Source organism: Schistocerca nitens, chromosome 4, assembly GCF_023898315.1.
Source record: "Schistocerca nitens isolate TAMUIC-IGC-003100 chromosome 4, iqSchNite1.1, whole genome shotgun sequence".
Lineage (NCBI taxonomy): Eukaryota > Metazoa > Arthropoda > Insecta > Orthoptera > Acrididae > Schistocerca > Schistocerca nitens.
The window spans coordinates 603,396,082-603,415,869 of record NC_064617.1 but is presented as its reverse complement, the minus strand read 5'-3'; the positions used below and the strand labels follow the sequence as shown (position 1 = coordinate 603,415,869).

Sequence of the window (19,788 nt, the reverse complement as noted above, 5' to 3'; positions counted from 1 at the left end):
AAAATGGCAAAGCAATTATGGATAGAGGAGAAATGCAAAACTGTAAAATGACCATATTGTAACAAGAATAGACCGCTACTCACCATATAGTGGAAATGTTGAGTCACAGGTACACACAACAAAAAACTGCCTCTTTGTTAGATCTATCTGTGCCTCAGCATTTCCCTATATGGTGAGTATTAACCTATCTTTTTGACAATATAAAGTAATTGGATAGATAAAAATGCTACTCAGCAAGCAGTGGCAGGAGAACACATATATAACAATAGGTTTCAGGTATACTAGCTTTCAGAGCCAGTGGTTCCCTCTTCTGGCAGAAGGATTGAAGGGAAAGGACCAGAATCAGTCTTTCCTTTTTATCCCAACAAGTAAGGTTCCCCTGACCCAGAGTTCTGGGTGACTTTTCCAAACTCTACCCCTTTTCCTAAATCTCTCCAGTCCTTTTCTTTCACCTCTCTTCCCTTCCCTTCAACCATTCTGCTGGATGAAGGAGCCACTGGCTCCGAAAGCTTGCATACCTAAAACCTTTTTTTATGTGTATGTTCTGCTGCTGCTTCATGAATAGATTTTTTATCAATCCAATTACTTTAGAATCAATCCTTTTATAATACTGTCATTAATTCATCCTGGATATTCCAAAGCTGTAAAATCATGCTTGTCTGTGGCTAAGATAAATGTCACTTATGAAAAAAAAAGAGACATTTGAAGGAAAGAGAAGCATTTGTATAATTATTAAGAACTCAGATGGTAAGCCAGTACTAAGCAAAGAATGTAAGGTTGAAAGATAGAAGAACATGAATAGGGAAAATGAACTAGTGTACTGGGAAAATGAACAAGAAGCCAATGTTACAGAAAGTAATGAGGAAGTAGAAGAATATGAGAGGGGAGATATGATACTGCAAGAAGAATTTGACAGTGTTCTGGAGAACCTAAGTTGGGAGAATAAGCCGTGACAAAACTATTCCACCTGGTATGCAAGTTGTATGAGACAACAAAATACCTTCAGACTTCAAGAAGAAGATGACTTCCTATTCCAAGGAAGGCAGGTGCTGGCATATGTTAGTATTACTGAAGATTAGTTTGGGTTTCAAAAAAATATAGGAACAAACAAGGCAGTACTGACCCTATGATTTACCTTAGAAGACAGCCTGAAGAAAAGCAAACTTACTTTTATAGCATTTGTAGCTCTGACATTGTTGATTGGAGTACTTTCTTTAAAATTTTGAAGATAGCTGAGATAAAATACAGAGAAGAAAGGGCCATTTACAACTTGAAACAAAACTGCAGTTATAAGAATCAAAGGACATCTAAGGGTAGCAATAACTGAGAAGACTAGGTTGTAACCTATCCTCTCTATCATTCAATTGGAAAGGCAGTTAAAGTTAAGCAGAAGAAATTAAAACTCTTGAGATTTGCAGATGATACTGTAATTCTATCAAAGGCTAAAAAGAAATTGGAAGATGAGTTGATTAAGGTGGACAGTCTCTTGAAAAGTGGTTATTTGATGTATATTAATAAAAGTGAAACAAGTGTAATTGAATATGGTTGAGTTAAATTGGTTGAGGCTGAGGGAATTAAATTAGGAAATGAGACTCTAAAAGTAGTAGATGCATTTCATCTTTTGGGCAGGAAAATGAGTCGCAGTGGCTCTAGTAAAGAGGATATTAGATGCAAACTGGTGATATATGTCTGTGTGTGTAATAAACATTTTGAATAACTAATGAGGAGGTACTGAATAAAACTGCAGATAAAAGAAGTTTATGGCAGAAACTGACTAAAAGAAGAAATTGATTGGTAGAACACATTGAGGCCTCAAAGAATCACCAATTTTGTAATGGAATGAAGTATAATTGATGAAAATTATAGATGAAGCCAAAGGCCTGACTACAGTAAGCAGTTTCAAAGTGGTATAGGTTGCAGGTCTTATGCAGAGGTGAAGAGTCTTGCACAGGATAGACTAACTTGCACAGTGGCACCAAATCAGTCTTCAGGCTGAATAACGCAAAAACAGTGTTCACCACATTGCAAATATATACTAGGGGATCTAGTTAAAAATATTTTGCTGATACTCTACTAACTAGCAAACAGTAAATAGTGGTGACATGTCAATATGTACCAGTAACATTATGAGATCCTTAAAGAAAAGTAGTATGGCAATTTTTTCATAGAAAAAGTGTGGACCACACTTTTACCTTTTAGCTCCCCAAGGTATACTGTACAATGCGAGAGATCTCTAAACAGCATGCACACATTATACTAGATTTCCATTCCATTGAAATAAAATGTTGTCTTTTATAAGAAATAGTGTGTCTCTGGTAAACATGGTTGTTCTTAATGGATAATATCATTTAAATTTGAAGTAATACCAAAGCAAAGTGTTATTTGGGCAGTGATGTCTGAACTGTGAACCAATGTACAAAACTTTTTGAAATGTTTAAAACATTTGGGGTTCTAGAAGAGGTTTTATTCGGACTTCTTACAAAAGTCTGTCTCAATACGTTACCTATATTATGAGAATCATATATCTTGTAAGACAATGTAAAGTAAAGAAAAGAAAGCAGTGTTAGTTATTCTTATTTGCTACCATATCCTTAATATTTTTCCACATACAAGCAGCCCTTGTAGAGTGGCAGAAGCCACTGAATTTCAACAATGCTGAAATATTAGCTAGATGTGTTTAGGAGAATTACTTCTGTGGCCAAGATACATGATTGAATATACTTTTGATGTTGCAAAATGTAAATGAAATACCAGTACTTTCTTTTGAATTACATGTATATATGGACAAATAGTTGGTGAAGTACATTATGCTCATGTAAATAATAACAGGCTGCATAATAAAGTGTGTATATGTATATTCTATTATTCACCCAATTGTAATGCACTATCTATCTTCCACCAGGCTTGGTTGGATGTGTGCGACTAATGGTGGTGAATGGGAAATCAATTGAACCACGCTATGTTGTCCGCTCAAAACATGCAGTGGGAGATGTTTCTATAGACAATTGTCAATTAGTTGATCCATGCAAGAGACCAAATGCTTGTGAACATGGAGGACGATGCTCTGTTAAAGATGATCACATTCTGTGTGACTGCAGTGATACAGGATACATTGGGAAAAACTGTCATTTTGGTAAAAAAATTCATGGATACTTCTGTATTTCCTAGAATTATGTTGACACAATCATCTTAAAATTTCTGTAGATTATTATTTTATTATCATTCAGATTTATGTAGTATTTTTTAATTACATGTAACATTGCAAACTAATATACATATGTGGAGATGATAATAATGAGCCATTTTAAGAATAGAAAAGACCTATATTTCTGTTGGTTGATTATTGCTATTATATTCAGAAGTGTATGATGACATACAGTGGCAGAAAAATGAATAGCAGTTGCCTCTACCAGTTCATTCCCCATCCAGCCTTGCCCATCTGCCACCACCACTTAATCAACTCCATGTTACCTTTCAGGAATTCCTTACCTCCAACTTGGCCTCATCCTCCTTTCCCACGTCCCTTCCCAGAACTATAAATTTTGCAGTGGAGGAAAGGACAGCCATCAAGAGCCCTCCTACAGATAAAACTTCCACAATTGTCATGATGAATGACAGTGATTACCTGGCATAAGACATCTGTCAGCTGTTTGACTCCTCCACCTACAAAGACTACCACAGTGATTTCATCCAGATGTCGAACATTCCTTGCAATCCCTACTCAAATCCTTAATCCCATCCCAAATCTCTTCTCTGAATTCATGTCCCTTCTCACCTCAATAACCCTCTGCAAACCCACCTTGTAAATCCTTCCCAAAATCCATAAGCCTAACTATCTTGAACACTGCATTGTAGCTGGTTACTATGCTTACACCAAAAGAATTTGAGCTCTTATCAGTCAGCACCTCTAACCAATAGCATGCAGTGTATCCTCCCATTTTAAAGACACAGACTGCCTCCTTCACTGAATATGAAGCATCCTGACCGCATGATCTGCTTGTCACTGTTTACACCATCTCCCCATATACCAGCATCCCCCATTCCCATGATCTTGCCACTAGTGAAGACATCCTCTCCTTCTGTTCAAACCACAGCCTCATTCTGTAAGCATATAGTTAGCTACATCCTCACAGATAACACAAATACACAAAAAATCTACAGCATGGCAATGGGCATCTGTATAGTGTCTTATGCCAACCTGTTTGTGGGCTGGCTGGAGGAAACCTACCTAACCACCTAAAACCCCAGACTCCTTGTATGGTTCAGATCCACTGATGATATCTTCATGATCTGGAGCAAGAGCCAAGATACTCTATTCTCATTCCTCTACAGCCTCAACACCTTCTTTCTCATCCTCTTCACCTGGACCTCCTCAGCCCAGTGTGCCACATTCTTGGAAGGTGACCCCCACATCTCAGATGGCTCCATCCATGCTTTTGTCCTTATGAAGCCCATTAACAGTAACTAGTACCTGCATTTTAGTAGCTTTCATCCTTTTCGCACAAAAAAATCACTCCCACCTAGTCTGGACCCTTGTAGACCTACATTTGCAATACTGAGAAATCCCTTGCTCAATATGCTGAAGATCTTACTAAGGCCTTTACAGACAGGCACAATTTCCCAAACTTAATGTATAGACAGTTTTCCTAAGCCACCCTCCCCAAGAACTAACACCTACGTCATCAGCCAATATCTTTCTTGAGTCACATAACTGAATCACAGCCTTTGCCAAGGAATAGACTGTTTGTCATCATGCCTGAAAATAAGGATCACCTTATCCATAATCCTTCCACCAAAATCCTACTGCCCACCCTAATATCCTACTCCATCCTTATGCTCCACCCATACACAACTCCTAGCCATGTGGGTCATACTCTTGTGAAAGACCCAGGTGCAAGACCTGTCATACTTCCACCCAGCACATCCTACCCCAGTTCACTCACAGGCTTATCCTATTCTGTCAGAGGCAGTACCACTTTTGAAACCAGTCATGTAATATATCAGCTCTGCTGCAATTTTTGCACAGCTTCTTCATGGGAATGATCACCATCCAGCCATCCATCTGACTGAATGGCAATCATAAAAACCATGAGCAAGAACACAGTTGACCATTCATTGGTGAAACGTGCTGCTGGGCATAGTGTGCTTGATTTCAGTGGCTTCTCAGAACCTTTGCTTTCTTGATCCAAAATCCCCAACACCAGTAGATGGGAGTTGTCCTTGCATCACATCCTTCAATCCCAAAATCCTCCTGGCCTCAGTCTCTGATAGCCCCCTGCCACACACCGCACCCACCCCTGCCCCAACACCATAACTTTACCTACCCAGCACCCACACCCTCTTCCCTGCAATCTCTCCTTCATCTGCTCCGTCTCCACCTTAGTCCTCCTCATCATCATGTACCATACAAGCTCAGTAGTGCTGGTGCCTGTGCCACATTCCTATCCCATCCGTCCCTCCCACATTCCTATATCAGGTACCTGGTGCCTCTCTCTCCCAGTCATCAGCCACTCTTCTCCAACTCTCTTTCACATTCCCCACTTCCTTTCTCCCATCGCCCATTCCATCTGACACAGTCACTCACCTCAAATGCGCTGCAGTGCCTTCACTAAGTAGTCAGTGGGCATAATGTACTCATAAAAGTTTTGTGTGTGTGTATGTGTGTGTGTGTGTGTGAGTGAGAGAGAGAGAGAGAGAGAGAGAGAGAGAGAGAGAGAGAGAGCTGAATTTGAGTGTGTATATGTTGTCTGTAGTTCAAAAAGATATTCATCTGAAAGCTATCGAAGTTCTTAGCCTTGCTTATGTGCCTTTCAATGAGTTGATGTCTCTGATATTCAATAAGTAGCTATCTTTATTCCTTAAAGCATTTTCTTTTCACCAACACTTCTCATTACCACAAGAAAGAACTGAATTTTGTAGGCTTGTGACAGACAATAATCACAACATATACCATTCCGATCCATATACAGGGTGTGTCATAAAAATGTATACACACTTTGAAGCGTCATAGAAAATTTATTTCCCGTTCTACAATGTTAAATTTCTGGAAATAGAAAGCTTAAAGTCCAATTGGAAAAATAAATGTACTTTGCAAATGTGATTAATGTTCAAACTGGTGGCCTTCAGCATCAATACATTTCTGAGTACGAGTCACCACTGATTCCGTACATCGTACCAAAGTGTCCGATGATTTCTGCGCACACCGCCTGAATCTCATTCCGAAGTGTGTCCAGGTTACGTGGTTTACATTTGTACACCTCATCTTTTACTGTGCCTCATAAGAAGAAATCCAGCGGCGTGAGGTCTGGAGAGCATGCAGGAAACTCAATTGGTCCCCTGTATCCTATCCACTGGCCTGGCACATTGTGATCCAGTTATGCTCATACATCCCTATGATAGTGTGGCGGGGCGTCATCTTGTTGGAAATAAAACTCATCATTACTGTATAATGCACAAATGGCAGCGAATATGGAGTCAGCAAGCATTTTTAGGTACGTTTCTCCAGTAACAGTACCTTCAAAGCGGAAAGGCCCAATGAGTCCCCTTGCAGACAAATTGCACCACACATTTACACCAGGCAAATTCACAGCCTTTCCAACTGTAGTGTGAGGATTATCTTCAGCCCAGTACACACAATTGTGCCTATTCACAGTTCCATTGAGTTTGAATTGGGCATCATCCGACCAAATTATGCTACCCATAAAACTCAGTTCACGTCTCACCATCTCCTGCTGGACCCATTCACAAAATTCTAACCTTCAATCTGGATCGTCGTCACTTAGCTGTTGCACCAGCCTTGGAATGTACACACAAAGCTTGCCTTTCTTTAGAATGCGTAGCACACTACTACCACTTACATTACTCGCACGTGCTGCTTGCCTTGAAGATATTTGAGGCCAATGCTGAAACAGTTCCAAGACCACAGTTGTCGAATCATCACTTGTAGCTGTACGAGATCACCCTGATCGACCTTTATGCACATCACACACTGTTCCATTAATTTCGAATTTGTCTCGTAGACATGTAATTGTTAACCTTGAAGGTGGTTCTGTACCATACTAACTTCTCCACTGTCTTCGAACCGCAGCTACATTCTCAAACTTCCAGTACCACTTAATTATCTGCTTTGGCGATTCAAAGCTCAAATGCACGTCCGTCTTGTTGCAGTTACTTCCTTGCCACTGCTGCCACCTGTTGAAGAAACATAACATTACTTTTGTTGATAATTCTTCTGGGTTATGCGGTCGTGGTCCATGGAATTCTTCTATTCCTAACGTTTCGTCCAATACTACGTTGGACATCCTCAGAGGTATGGCTGGTCCTGCTGAGTCCTGCAGACTGACGAGTTGGGTGTCGGAGAGCGGCCTAAATACTGAGGAAAGTGGGCGTGGTCTAGCTTGCACATAGTAGCAGAGAGAAAACTAGTCAAAGATAAAATGTAACTATCGATAATAGTCCGTCATAGATAAAAAATACTTATCGATTCTGTAACTCCACTGTCCATATCTCGCTTAATTTCAAGGCCTCTTGTTGTTGTTGTTGTGGTCTTCAGTCCTGAGACTGGTTTGATGCAGCTCTCCATGCTACTCTATCCTGTGCAAGCTTCTTCATCTCCCAGTACCTACTGCAACCTACATCCTTCTGAATCTGCTTAGTGTATTCATCTCTTGGTCTTCCTCTATGATTTTTACCCTCCACGCTGCCCTTCAATATTAAATTGATGATCCCTCGATGTCTCAGAACATGTCCTACCAACCGATCCCTTCTTCTAGTCAAGTTGTGCCACAAGCTCCTCTTCTCCCCAATTCTATTCAATACCTCCTCATTAGTTATGTGATCAACCCATCTAATCTTCAGCATTCTTCTGTAGCACCACATTCACCACATTTCGATCCCTTCTTCTAGTCAAGTTGTGCCACAAGCTCCTCTTCTCCCCAATTCTATTCAATATCTCCTCATTAGTTACGTGATCAACCCATCTAATCTTCAGCATTCTTCTGTAGCACCACATTTCGAAAGCTTCTATTCTCTTCTTGTCTAAGCTATTTATCATCCACGTTTCACTTCCATACATGGCTACACTCCATACAAATACTTTGAGAAACGATATCCTGACACTTAAATCAATACTCGATGTTAAAAATTTCTCTTCTTAAGAAACGCTTTCCTTGCCATTGCCAGTCTACATTTTACATCTTCTCTACTTTGTCCATCATCAGTTATTTTGCTCCCTAAACAGCAAAACTCCTTTACTACTTTAAGTGTGTCATTTCCTAATCTAATTCCCTCAGCGTCACCCGACTTAATTCGACTACATTCCATTATCCTCGTTTTGCTTCTGTTGATGTTCATCTTATACCCTCCTTTCAAGACATTGTCCATTCTGTTCAACTGCTCTTCCAAGTCCTTTGCTGTCTCTGACAGAATTACAATGTCATCGGCGAACCTCAAAGTTTTTATTTCTTCTCCATGAATTTTAATACCCACTCCGAACTTTTCTTTTGTTTCCTTTATTGCTTGCTCAATATACCGATTGAATAACATCGGGGATATGCTACAGCCCTGTCTCACTCCCTTCCCAACCACTGTTTCCCTTTCATACCCCTAGACTCTTATAACTGCCATCTGCTTTCTGTACAAATTGTAAATAGCCTTTCGCTCTCTGTATTTTACCCCTGCCACCTTCAGAATTTGAAAGAGAGTATTCCAATTAACATTGTCAAAAGCTTTCTCTAAGTCTACAAATGCTAGAAACGTAGGTTTGGCTTTCCTTAATCTTTCTTCTACGATAAGTCGTAGGGTCAGTATTGCCTCATGTGTTCCAACATTTCTACGGAATCCAAACTGATCTTCCCCGAGGTCGGCTTCTATCAGTTTTTCCATTCGTCTGTAAAGAATCCACATTAGTATTTTGCAGCTGTGACTTATTAAACTGATAGTTCGGTAATTTTCATATCTTTCAACACCTGCTTTCTTTGGGATTGAGAATATTATATTCTTCTTGAAGTCTGAGGGTATTTCGCCTGTCTCATACATCTTGCTCACCAGATGGAAGAGTTTTGTCAGGACTGGCTCTCCCAAGGTTGTCAGTAGTTCTAATTGAATGTTGTCTACTCCTGGGGCCTTGTTTCGACTCAGGTCTTTCAGTGCTCTGTCAAACTCTTCTTTTCTATTAAAATTTTCTTCATGTTTATAAATTTCAATAGCCTCCCTATACAGTCGTGGATAATAGTTCGTGGTAGCACTTAAAACTGTAGTTTCAGAAAACTTAACTACATGCTCACCTGACTGAAGTGTGTGCTCCGCAGCAGCCGATTTATCTATTTTTCCCAGTCAGCAAAGACTTTTATGCTCCTTTACCCTCGTATTCACACTTCTTTTCGTAGTACCAATGTAGACCTTGCCACAAGTACATGGAATTTTATACACACCGCTGGATGATAATGGTGGCCTTCTATCTTTAACAGAACAAAGTACTTGTCCTATTTTTCTGGTAGGTTTGAATACCGGTTTCACTTTATGTTTCAGCTAAATTTTGCCAATTCGATCTGTAACCTTACTAATGAAAGGTAAAGACACCGTGTTCTTCCATTGCTGTGTACCATCCTTGTCCTTTGGCCTGCTGTAATTAGGTCTTAAAACTCTATTAATTTCTTTGTTTGAGTACCCATTCTTTCCGAAGGCCTGTTTCAGATGATTCAGTTCTGTATCCAGATGTTCCGGAGTACAAATCCGTTTGGCCCTGTCCACTAAACTTTTGATTACACCCCTTTTTTGTTGTGGGTGATGATTGGAGTTCTGACATTCTGGTCAGTTTTGATATTGTATCTCTGTTTACTGTGATTCCGGTCAATGAAGTTATGGTTTACATAACAGAAGTTTTCCCTGAAGATTTGACCACTCTGTTTAGACACTGTCTCACATCTAGCCAGTTTCAGTGGGATGAGGAGTTTTATGAGCAAGTGGATGGTGTTGCCATGGGTAACCCGTTGAGCCCTGCAATTGCCAATTTTTACATGGAGAAATTTGAACAATTAGCATTGAATAAAGCAAATAAGAAACCTTGTTGTTGGTATCATTATGTAGACACATTCGTGGTTTGGACACATGGTAAAAAAGGCTTAGACAATTTTTTTTTGTTATCTTAATAGCATAAACCCTAAAATTCAGTTTACCGTTGAAGTGGAAAAAGACCAGGCTATTTCGTTTCTCGATGTGTTAGTCATGAGACAGGCCGATGACAGTCTAAGACATAAAGTGTTTCGGAAGGGCACACATACTGAGAGATACATAAGAACTCCAATCATCACCCACAACAAAAAAGAGGTGTAATCAAAAGTTTAGTGGACAGGGCCAAACGGATTTGTACTCCGGAACATCTGGATACAGAACTGAATCATCTGAAACAGGCCTTCGGAAAGAATGGGTACTCAAACAAAGAAATTAATAGAGTTTTAAGACCTAATTACAGCAGGCCAAAGGACAAGGATGGTACACAGCAATGGAAGAACACGGTGTCTTTACCTTTCCTTAGTAAGGTTACAGATCGAATTGGCAAAATTTTGCTGCAACATATAGTGAAACCGGTATTCAAACCTACCAGAAAATAGGACAAGTACTTCATTCTGTTAAAGATAGAAGGCCACCATTATCATCTAGCGGTGTGTATAAATTTCTGTGTACTTGTGGCAAGGTCTACATTGGTACTACGAAAAGAAGTGTGAATACGAGGGTAAAGGAGCATAAAAGTCTTTGCCAACTGGGAAAAATAGATAAATCGGCTGTTGCGGAACATGCACTTCAGTCAGGTGAGCATGTAGTTAAGTTTTCTGAAACTACAGATTTAAGTGCTACCACGAATTATTATCCATGACTGTATAGGGAGGCTATTGAAATTTATAAACATGAAGATAATTTTAATAGAAAAGAAGAGGCCTTGAAATTAAGCGAGATATGGACAGTGACGTTACAGAATCCATAAGTGTTTTTTATCTATGACAGACTATTATCGATAGTTACATTTTATCTGTGACTAGTTTTCTCTCTGCTACTATGTGCAAGCTAGACCGCACCCACTTTCCTCGGCATTTAGGGCACTCTCTAACGCCCGACTCGTCAGTCGGCAGGACTCAACAGGACCAGCCATACCTCTGAGGATGTTCAACGTAGTATTGGACGAAACATTAGGAATAGAAGTATTCCATGGACCACAACCATTGTGAAAGCCTTCATTGTATGATAACATTACTTTCTCACAGATATTTAACCTTGTAGAACAGGAAATAAATTGTCTATGACAGTTCAAAGTGTGTGTACATTTTTTTGACGCACCCTGTAGAAGTCAGTATTTTGTAAAGATCTCCACCCATTGTTATTTTAAATGTAGCAACAATGCAACTACAATGACAAAGAGTTCTTAGCCTACTTCTTCTGAAAATACTAGAGCTGCAGGGCCAGTGAGATTGTTGTGGCACCTGCACTAAAATGATCTCAAAAGTAGCTAACTGACAAATGTGACCTGCGTGTTATGGAGTGTACATGAATCACCTCCTCCTTCATGTTGTTATCAATGGAGAGACATCTACAGACGTTAAAATAGCCTCTGGCGTGCCACAGGGGAGTGTTATGGGACCATTGCTTTTCACAATATATATAAATGACCTAGTAGATAGTGTCGGAAGTTCCATGCGGCTTTTCGCGGATGATGCTGTAGTATACAGAGAAGTTGCAGCATTAGAAAATTGTAGCGAAATGCAGGAAGATCTGCAGCGGATAGGCACTTGGTGCAGGGAGTGGCAACTGTCCCTTAACATAGACAAATGCAATGTATTGCGAATACATAGAAAGAAGGATCCTTTATTGTATGATTATATGATAGCGGAACAAACACTGGTAGCAGTTACTTCTGTAAAATATCTGGGAGTATGCGTGCGGAACGATTTGAAGTGGAATGATCATATAAAATTAATTGTTGGTAAGGCGGGTGCCAGGTTGAGATTCATTGGGAGAGTGCTTAGAAAATGTAGTCCATCAACAAAGGAGGTGGCTTACAAAACACTCGTTCGACCTATACTTGAGTATTGCTCATCAGTGTGGGATCCGTACCAGATCGGGTTGACGGAGGAGATAGAGAAGATCCAAAGAAGAGCGGCGCGTTTCGTCACAGGGTTATTTGGTAACCGTGATAGTGTTACGGAGATGTTTAGCAAACTCAAGTGGCAGACTCTGGAAGAGAGGCGCTCTGCATCACGGTGTAGCTTGCTCGCCAGGTTTCGAGAGGGTGCGTTTCTGGATGAGGTATCGAGTATATTGCTTCCCCTTACTTATACCTCCCGAGGAGATCACGAATGTAAAATTAGAGAGATTAGAGCGCGCACGGAGGCTTTCAGACAGTCGTTCTTCCCGCGAACCATACGCGACTGGAACAGGAAAGGGAGGTAATGACAGTGGCACGTAAAGTGCCCTCCGCCACGCACCGTTGGGTGGCTTGCGGAGTATGAATGTAGATGTAGATGTAGATGAAACAATGCAAAACCCATCAGAACAGATAAAAATTGATTCTGTTTCCTTCCCAAGTGAACAGTGAGTGAGGGAAAAATTCGTATCTGTGACACCACAAATAACTCAAATGTTACAAACAATTTATGGTCAGGCAGTATGTTCTTTGAATAAGGTGCAAAGAAGAAGCTATTTATTCTTTGTTGAACAATGAAATTTCATGGTATTGTGCCTTTTTCTGGAAATTTTACACCATGACTTACTTAATTCAATAACAGTCGTGCATCATTATGAGTCAATTCAGTTTGAATAATCAGCATTATTTGCATTTCATGTTGTGTTTCGTCCTTTCCAAATGAACAAGTCTAACCATGAGATTTCTTTGTGACGTAGTTATGATTTTTGTCACTGACAAAGTACTGGTACCTTAAAGTGTTTAAGTTGTAGTATGAGAAGGTAAATCATCATAAAAGCTGAACTGTGCCTCTAACATTACTCTCCAAATCAATATTAATGTGACATGACCAGTAACTTCAGTTGTAAACAAGTTTCAAAATGTTCATTCTTTCATGCAATATTATGAAGGTAAAATAAGAGCATATAAATTTCAGAGTGAGGAATATTATTCCTGTCTCAGTCTTTTTTTATCTCATGGAATTCTGTGAGGAAAATCTTGGTCTACCTATCACTCACTTGCTACATGTGCTACACATCTCTGTTTCATTTTCATTGCAGTCATAGTTCTGTCTTTCAGTCGAGCCTACATCTACATACATGCTTTACAAGCCACCACACAAAGTGTTGCAGAGAGTGTGCTGTAGCATTACTAGTTGTTTCCTTGCCTGTTCCACTCGCAGACAGAGTGAGGGAAAAGTGATGTCTAAATGCCTCCGCATGTGCCATAATTTCTCATACTTATCTTCTGGTCCTTATGGATAATGTATGTTAGTGGCAGTAGGATCATTCTTCACTCAGCTTCAAATGTTGGTTCTTAAATTTTCATAGTAGTGTTCCTCGAAAAGAATGTCGTCTACCCTGCAGTGATTCCCATTTGAGTTCCCGAAGCATCTCCATAACACTTCCATGTTGCTTGAACCTACCAGTAACAAACCTAGCAGCCCACCTCTGAATTGCTATGATGTCTTCCGTTAAAGTGACCAGATGTGTACTCCAAATACTCAAGCAATACTCATGAATAGGTCTCAGTAGTGTCCTATATGTGGCCTCATTTACAGATGACCCATGCTTTTTTAAAATTTCCCAATAAGCTGAAGCCAACCATTTACGTTCCTTACCACAATCCTCAAATGCTTGTTCTCACTTTTACAGTGTTACGCCCAGATATTAAAATAACATGACTGTGTCAACCAGGACACAACTAATGCTATATTTGAACATTATGTGTTTGTTTTACACATTAACTTGCATTTTTCTACATTTGGAGTCAGCTGCCGTCCATCACACCAACTAGAAATTCTGTCCAAGTCATCTTGTATCATCCTACAGTCATTCATCTTCAGCACCTTCCTGTGCACCACAGCATCATCAGAAAACAACTGCAGATTGCTGCCCACCCTGTCTGCCAGATCATTTGTGTACATCATTACAAGGGGCATTCAATAAGTAATGCATCACTTTCTTCTTCGAAAAGCAAGTTGGTTTCATTCAGGGTTTTAGTACACCATTTTGTTCCCCACTCTTTTGCCTACAAAACCCTATTTTCAACATAGTCTCCAATCAATGTGACACCCTTCTGTCATCTTACTGGGAGGGCCTGTATGCCTGCATGGTACCACTCAGCTGGTCGACACCAGAGCCAACGTCTTGCTGCATAATAACCTCCCAATGGTCCATGTACTGCTTCACAGAGTGCATTCTTCATTGGGCCAAACAGATGGCCGGCCGGTGTGGCCGAGTGGTTCTAGGCACTTCAGTCTGGAACCGCATGACTGCTACGGTTGCAGGTTCGAATCCTGCCTCGGGCACGGATGTGTGTGATGTCCTTAGGTTAGTTAGGTTTAAGTAGTTCTTGGTTCTAGTGGACTGATGACCTCAGATGTTAAGTCCCATAATGCTCAGAGCCATTTGAACCATTTTTGAACCAAACAGATGGAATGCGAAGGGCATGAGATCTGGGCTGTAGCATGTATGAGGAAGAACAGTCCAGTGAAGTTTTGTTAGCTCTTCTTAGGTTCACAGACATGTGTGAGGCTTTGTGGTGTCACAGAGAAGGAGAGGGTTGTTTGGATTTCTGTGGCAACAAACACCCTGAAGTCATTTTGTTGATTTTATGAGGGTAACGCAATGGACTTCAGTTGATCATTGCACCATAAGGGAGGACATCAAGCAGAGTCCCAGAAGATCATTACCATGACTTTATTGGCTGAGAGTGCGGCTTTGACACCACTCCATGGATTGCCGTTTTGTTTCTGGTTCAAAGAGATGAACCCATGTTTCATCACCTGTGACAGTGTTCAACAAAAATTGTCATGGTTGGCCTTGTAATGCACAAGTAGTTCTGCATAGAGGGTCCTTTGTTGTTCTTTATGGTCTTCTGTTAAGTGGTGAAGGACCCAGCAGGCGCAAACCTGTGAGTACCCCAACTGGTGGATGAATGTGTCAGCTTTACCAATAGACATTCAGTTGAGCATCAAGGTGTGTGATTGTGATCCATTGATCACCTCAAATGATAGTGCCCACATGTTTCAACATTGCAGGAACCACAACTTTGTGTGGCTGGCAGGCATGTGGTTGATTGGGCAGATTTGTGCGACCTCATGTCATTGATGACAGACAACTCGTCCAACAATTCCATGCTTATGTTCACTTCCAGGTCTCCGTAGACATTCTGGAAGCACCTACAAATAATTTTGATGCTCTGGTTTTCTGCCAAAAGAAACTCAGTGACAGCTCTATTCTTGGGATACACATCAGTTACAGACACCAGTCGGGACTTCATGAAACTATTGGCAGCTGAAGCAAGAATATTTCCTGACGTCTCACAACAAATTTTGCATTTTTTCAACCAAACTGGCTGGGAAAAGAAATGTGTTGTACTACTTAATGAACACATATCATAGTTACCTTTCTCCAGCAGTTTACTTATGAAAATGTGTCACTGAAGACAAGCAGAAATCACTCACCCAAAGTTTTCCCAATGTGAAGATTCATTTTGTAATTGCCACTGAACCTCATTACTACAACAGAACAAATTTATGTTTTCCTCACTGAGTTTTCTTTTGATAAAGTTTTCCTAATATTTTGTGTGTTTATTTTTGCAATTCAATCAATAAATCAGAGTGATATGAAAGTCTTGGGTTGAAGCAGAATTTAGCATCAACTGCATAATTTGTTAAAATATTGTCTATATGTTGCTGTCCTCCCATTTGCCCTGTTGAGTTGGTGACGTTTAGACTGAAGCCAGATTCTTGAATCAGATCAGTAAGCTGTGTTGATATGTTTGATTTACTAGGTGTATCCATGTTGAAAGCAGCAGCAGTCATTATGTTTTTCGTTCTTTTTTAAGTTTCTCAAAAAGGAATTGCAATTTAGCAAAACATAATTGGTTATTTCAGCACCTGGAGTCCTGCATATAGAGATAATTACAATGCTTTGACATAATTCTATACAACATGTTTTAAATATATTTCTTCATCATAGCTTCAAAATCATATCTTATTTTATATTGTAATGTATTTTCAACAACTATACAGGAGTGTCTGTGACTTCTGCCACTCCTACAAAAGCTACTGGCTACTCTGATAGTTCCTTCCTTATTTAGAACTGCGATAGTCTTTTGTTTTTCTTATTCCTAGGCTAACACTGACTTTGCAGTTTTGAGTTTCAGTGTTTCTGAGCATTGAGTCACTGATTATTAAAAAGTCATTTTTGGTACCTAGCATTTCTGCTTTTTGAAGTTAGTTTGTTGTCTTGCATTTTATGGTGGTCCATTTGTATTTGTTTGTTTCTTCCATATTGAGTGAACTGTTGCCGAGTTCATCACTAGAATTATATTGGATCTTAATTAAATTTTTCAGTGAGCTCTAACCATGCAGATTTTTATGGTTATGATGAATTTTTTACACTGGTCAGTTTCTTATTTTCCCAGGCTTCATGGTTATTTATACTTATTGCTCTGTTCTGTAATTTTGTTCACTGACTTTCAAATTATCCGTTGTAATGCACGTCCATTGTGATAAATCTATATTCCCAGTTCATTACTTACTTGATTAAAATTGAGTGTTATACGTATTTAAATAGTTATTTTGTTTTCCAAAACAGAATTCTCACATCTTTTACCATAAATGTTGTTTTCATTTTTTATTTATCAATGGTTGTGTTTCATGGATTTTGTTTGCTATCACAGTGATCTTTCTCGCCATATTCTGAGAGACTTAACCTTTCACCCCCCCCCCCCCCCTCACTTCCCCTTCCCAAACACACAAAGTAAAGTTTTTTCTTTTTTTCCTATTTAGCCTCCTTTGGCTTCAAGCTGAAGATCAGCTTTTTTTAATATATTAATTTTTTAATTTACTTTTTCTTTCATTTCACTCATCTGATTCTATGAATTCTATTCCAAGAGAGGTCTGTCAAGAATGTAAAACAAGGCACAGAATGTGTAAGTAAAGAGAAACAGCTTTTATAATTTTCATTCCAAACTTATATTAAGTGCCATTAATGACAAACGACTTACGTGACTTTAATCAGTGGCATTAGTTTTATTCTGTCTCCTGAACATTTTAGTCTCTACAGATTATTAAAATTTTTTTGGGACTGGTCTATGCACACACAAAATATAGTCTCTTATTAAAAAAAATAGCTGCTTTTTCAGTGACATTATTCAGCTACTGTTTGCCCACGACTGTATACTTAGAGTGATTAAATGTACTTTTATCATAAAATATTTATCTGCTTTTGATTGTTAAAATTTTTGTTTTACACCCTATCTTCTGAATTTTTATTGTGTTTTCCAGGGCCAACATAGTTTTAAATTGTTGTTTTGTGTTTATTCTGCAGCTTTCCTTGTTTCATTTATATGTATGTCAAACAGATATTGGATAAGTACTCTTATATACCACATAATATTTATAAGTATTGGAAGGAGTAAAGGTAAAATTCACAAAACCGGACTGATGGGTATTGTGGCCATAAGAACTATGGCATCAAAGAATGTGTTGTAAGACAGTTCCCAGCTCCATAATTCAGAGAAGCTAATTTTCAGTGTGTGTGTGTGTGTGTGTGTGTGTGTGTGTGTGTGTGTGTGTATATGTGTGTGTGTGTGTGTGTGTGTGTGTGTGTGTTGGAGGGGGGGGGGGGGGGTTATAGATGGTGGCACAGCTTGTGAAGTTGAGTATTTTAAGTTCAGTGGTGTATTTTGCCAATGGCTGGCCAACTCAACTCTTGGCCCCAATTTGATGGGACATGTTCATATGGGTAGACAACTGGTTGATGATTGTATCCACGTGAAAGACTATACAGAAGTTATAACAGAGCTCATATACATGTGACTGCTTTCACAAGTAGCCCTGTGTCTGATAGAGTAGATATACCTTTGAGGGAATTGAAACAGGATGTGGCAGGTGGGTGTAGAGCGCCTGGTTGTTCTGCATGGATGTATGTTATGAGGAAAGGGATTGGAGACAGGTGGTATAAGGATGGACCATCATATTTGATAGATTGGTTGGGTGGCAGAGTACCACTTTTTGAGGGGTGAGAAGGATGTAAGATATTCCTCATTTCTGGACATGATTACAGGTAACTGAAGCTCTAGCAAAGGCTGTGATAATATTGGGTAGTGAGGGGAGTGCTCCTTTGCAAATGATTTTCAGGGGTGGTTGGAGGATTTGTGGCATGTATGGATATGACACAAGAGATGTCTTTGTGGGCTAGGTCCAGAGGGTAGTACCCATCTGTAAAGGCCTTAATAACACCCAAAGCATCCTGAGCAAAGGACTGCTTGTCTCTGCAGTGTTCCCACTAAGCTGAAACTTGTGCTGGAATTTCAAAAAAAATGTGTAAAAAAGGCAAATCTGTGTGTAATACAGAAAATCTTACATTCACAATGTACATTAGTGAATGTTTAATATGGACTACCTTGATTTCCAGATTGATTCTTCTTGTTGGTTTAGTTTACATACTCCCTGAGCTACCCTCAAAAATTTATTCCCAAGGCTGTGTTTAATTCTCTTAAACACTCCATGGTAAAGATAAACATAATATCAGATCTGCTTACATGAAGTACCTACTATGACTTAATACATTTAATTATTTGTCAGATTATAATTAATACTAAGCATGAAGAGGGTGAAATGTCTAAAATTTCATTTATTCCTTTCAAATGACTGATTCTTCTTTCTTTTCCAAATTGTAGTGCTCAGCAGTATTATTTTTCATTGCAGAAATCATTTGTTATTACTTTTGTTCCAGAGATAATGTTGATTATTTCTGTGTATTAATAACTTAAATGTGGATAATCCTTTGTCTTTTTATAGTAATTTTGTGTATATATTTTCAGCTCTCCACAGGAAAACATGTGAAGAACTGGCTCTTCTTGGGTATACAAAACCAAGTGTTTACTGGATTGACATAGATGGAAATGGAAGGTTTCCTCCTGCTCATGTTAAATGTGAATTTCAAGCAACAGAAGATGCAACAAAAACTATTGTAGAGCATAACTTACCCAGCCAGACTGTAAGTACCAGTGACTGATTAGGAGCTACTTTGCTTGAAAGAATGAGAGATTAAGGTGTATTTGAATATGTTTCCTGCAAAACACTAAAACGTGGATTTACACAAATTTATTTTCATTGTAAAATAGTAAATCAGAAGAAATTTTCTTAATCATGGTTTGCAAAATTTTTTGCTGCCTGAAAGATTTTTTTTTTCTTTTGTTTTTCTTTAATCGAATTTTCACATTTTTTGCAAGCTGCAAAATCGTATAAATTTTTCACACTAATTAAGGCCATAGAAGCATGGTCTTTCCCAAATGTACAAGATGGTTATAATTAAAATTAATCTTTCAAAATACTGTTAAAATAGCACCGCTGGTCAGATTGATGTCAAATTGCAACAGAATATTATTGGAGAAGGGGGAAGTGTATGGAAGAAGAAGAAGAATAGTGTGAAAATTGATCAACAGATGGTGTTGTATGCACCAGAATATGTAAATGAAAACACCTGTCATGCAAATGACCCATTGAAGTTGGTACAAACATGCCGGGTACACGGCTTTTCCTCCTTTCGCATATGCAACATTCGCCATGACTGTCTCAATGCAGGATCGCGCTCTGC

General features: G+C 39.2%; 1 protein-coding gene across 1 annotated transcript in view; it reads left to right on the top strand.

Moving 5' to 3' along the window:
* LOC126251538 (axotactin) overlaps positions 1–19,788 on the top strand; it is a 611,191-nt gene that overhangs the window by 349,963 nt on the left and 241,440 nt on the right. The window contains exons 15-16 of the mRNA XM_049952046.1: positions 2,903–3,133; positions 19,013–19,188. Coding sequence (XP_049808003.1) covers positions 2,903–3,133; positions 19,013–19,188 — 407 coding nt within the window. The remainder of the gene's footprint in view (positions 1–2,902; positions 3,134–19,012; positions 19,189–19,788) is intronic.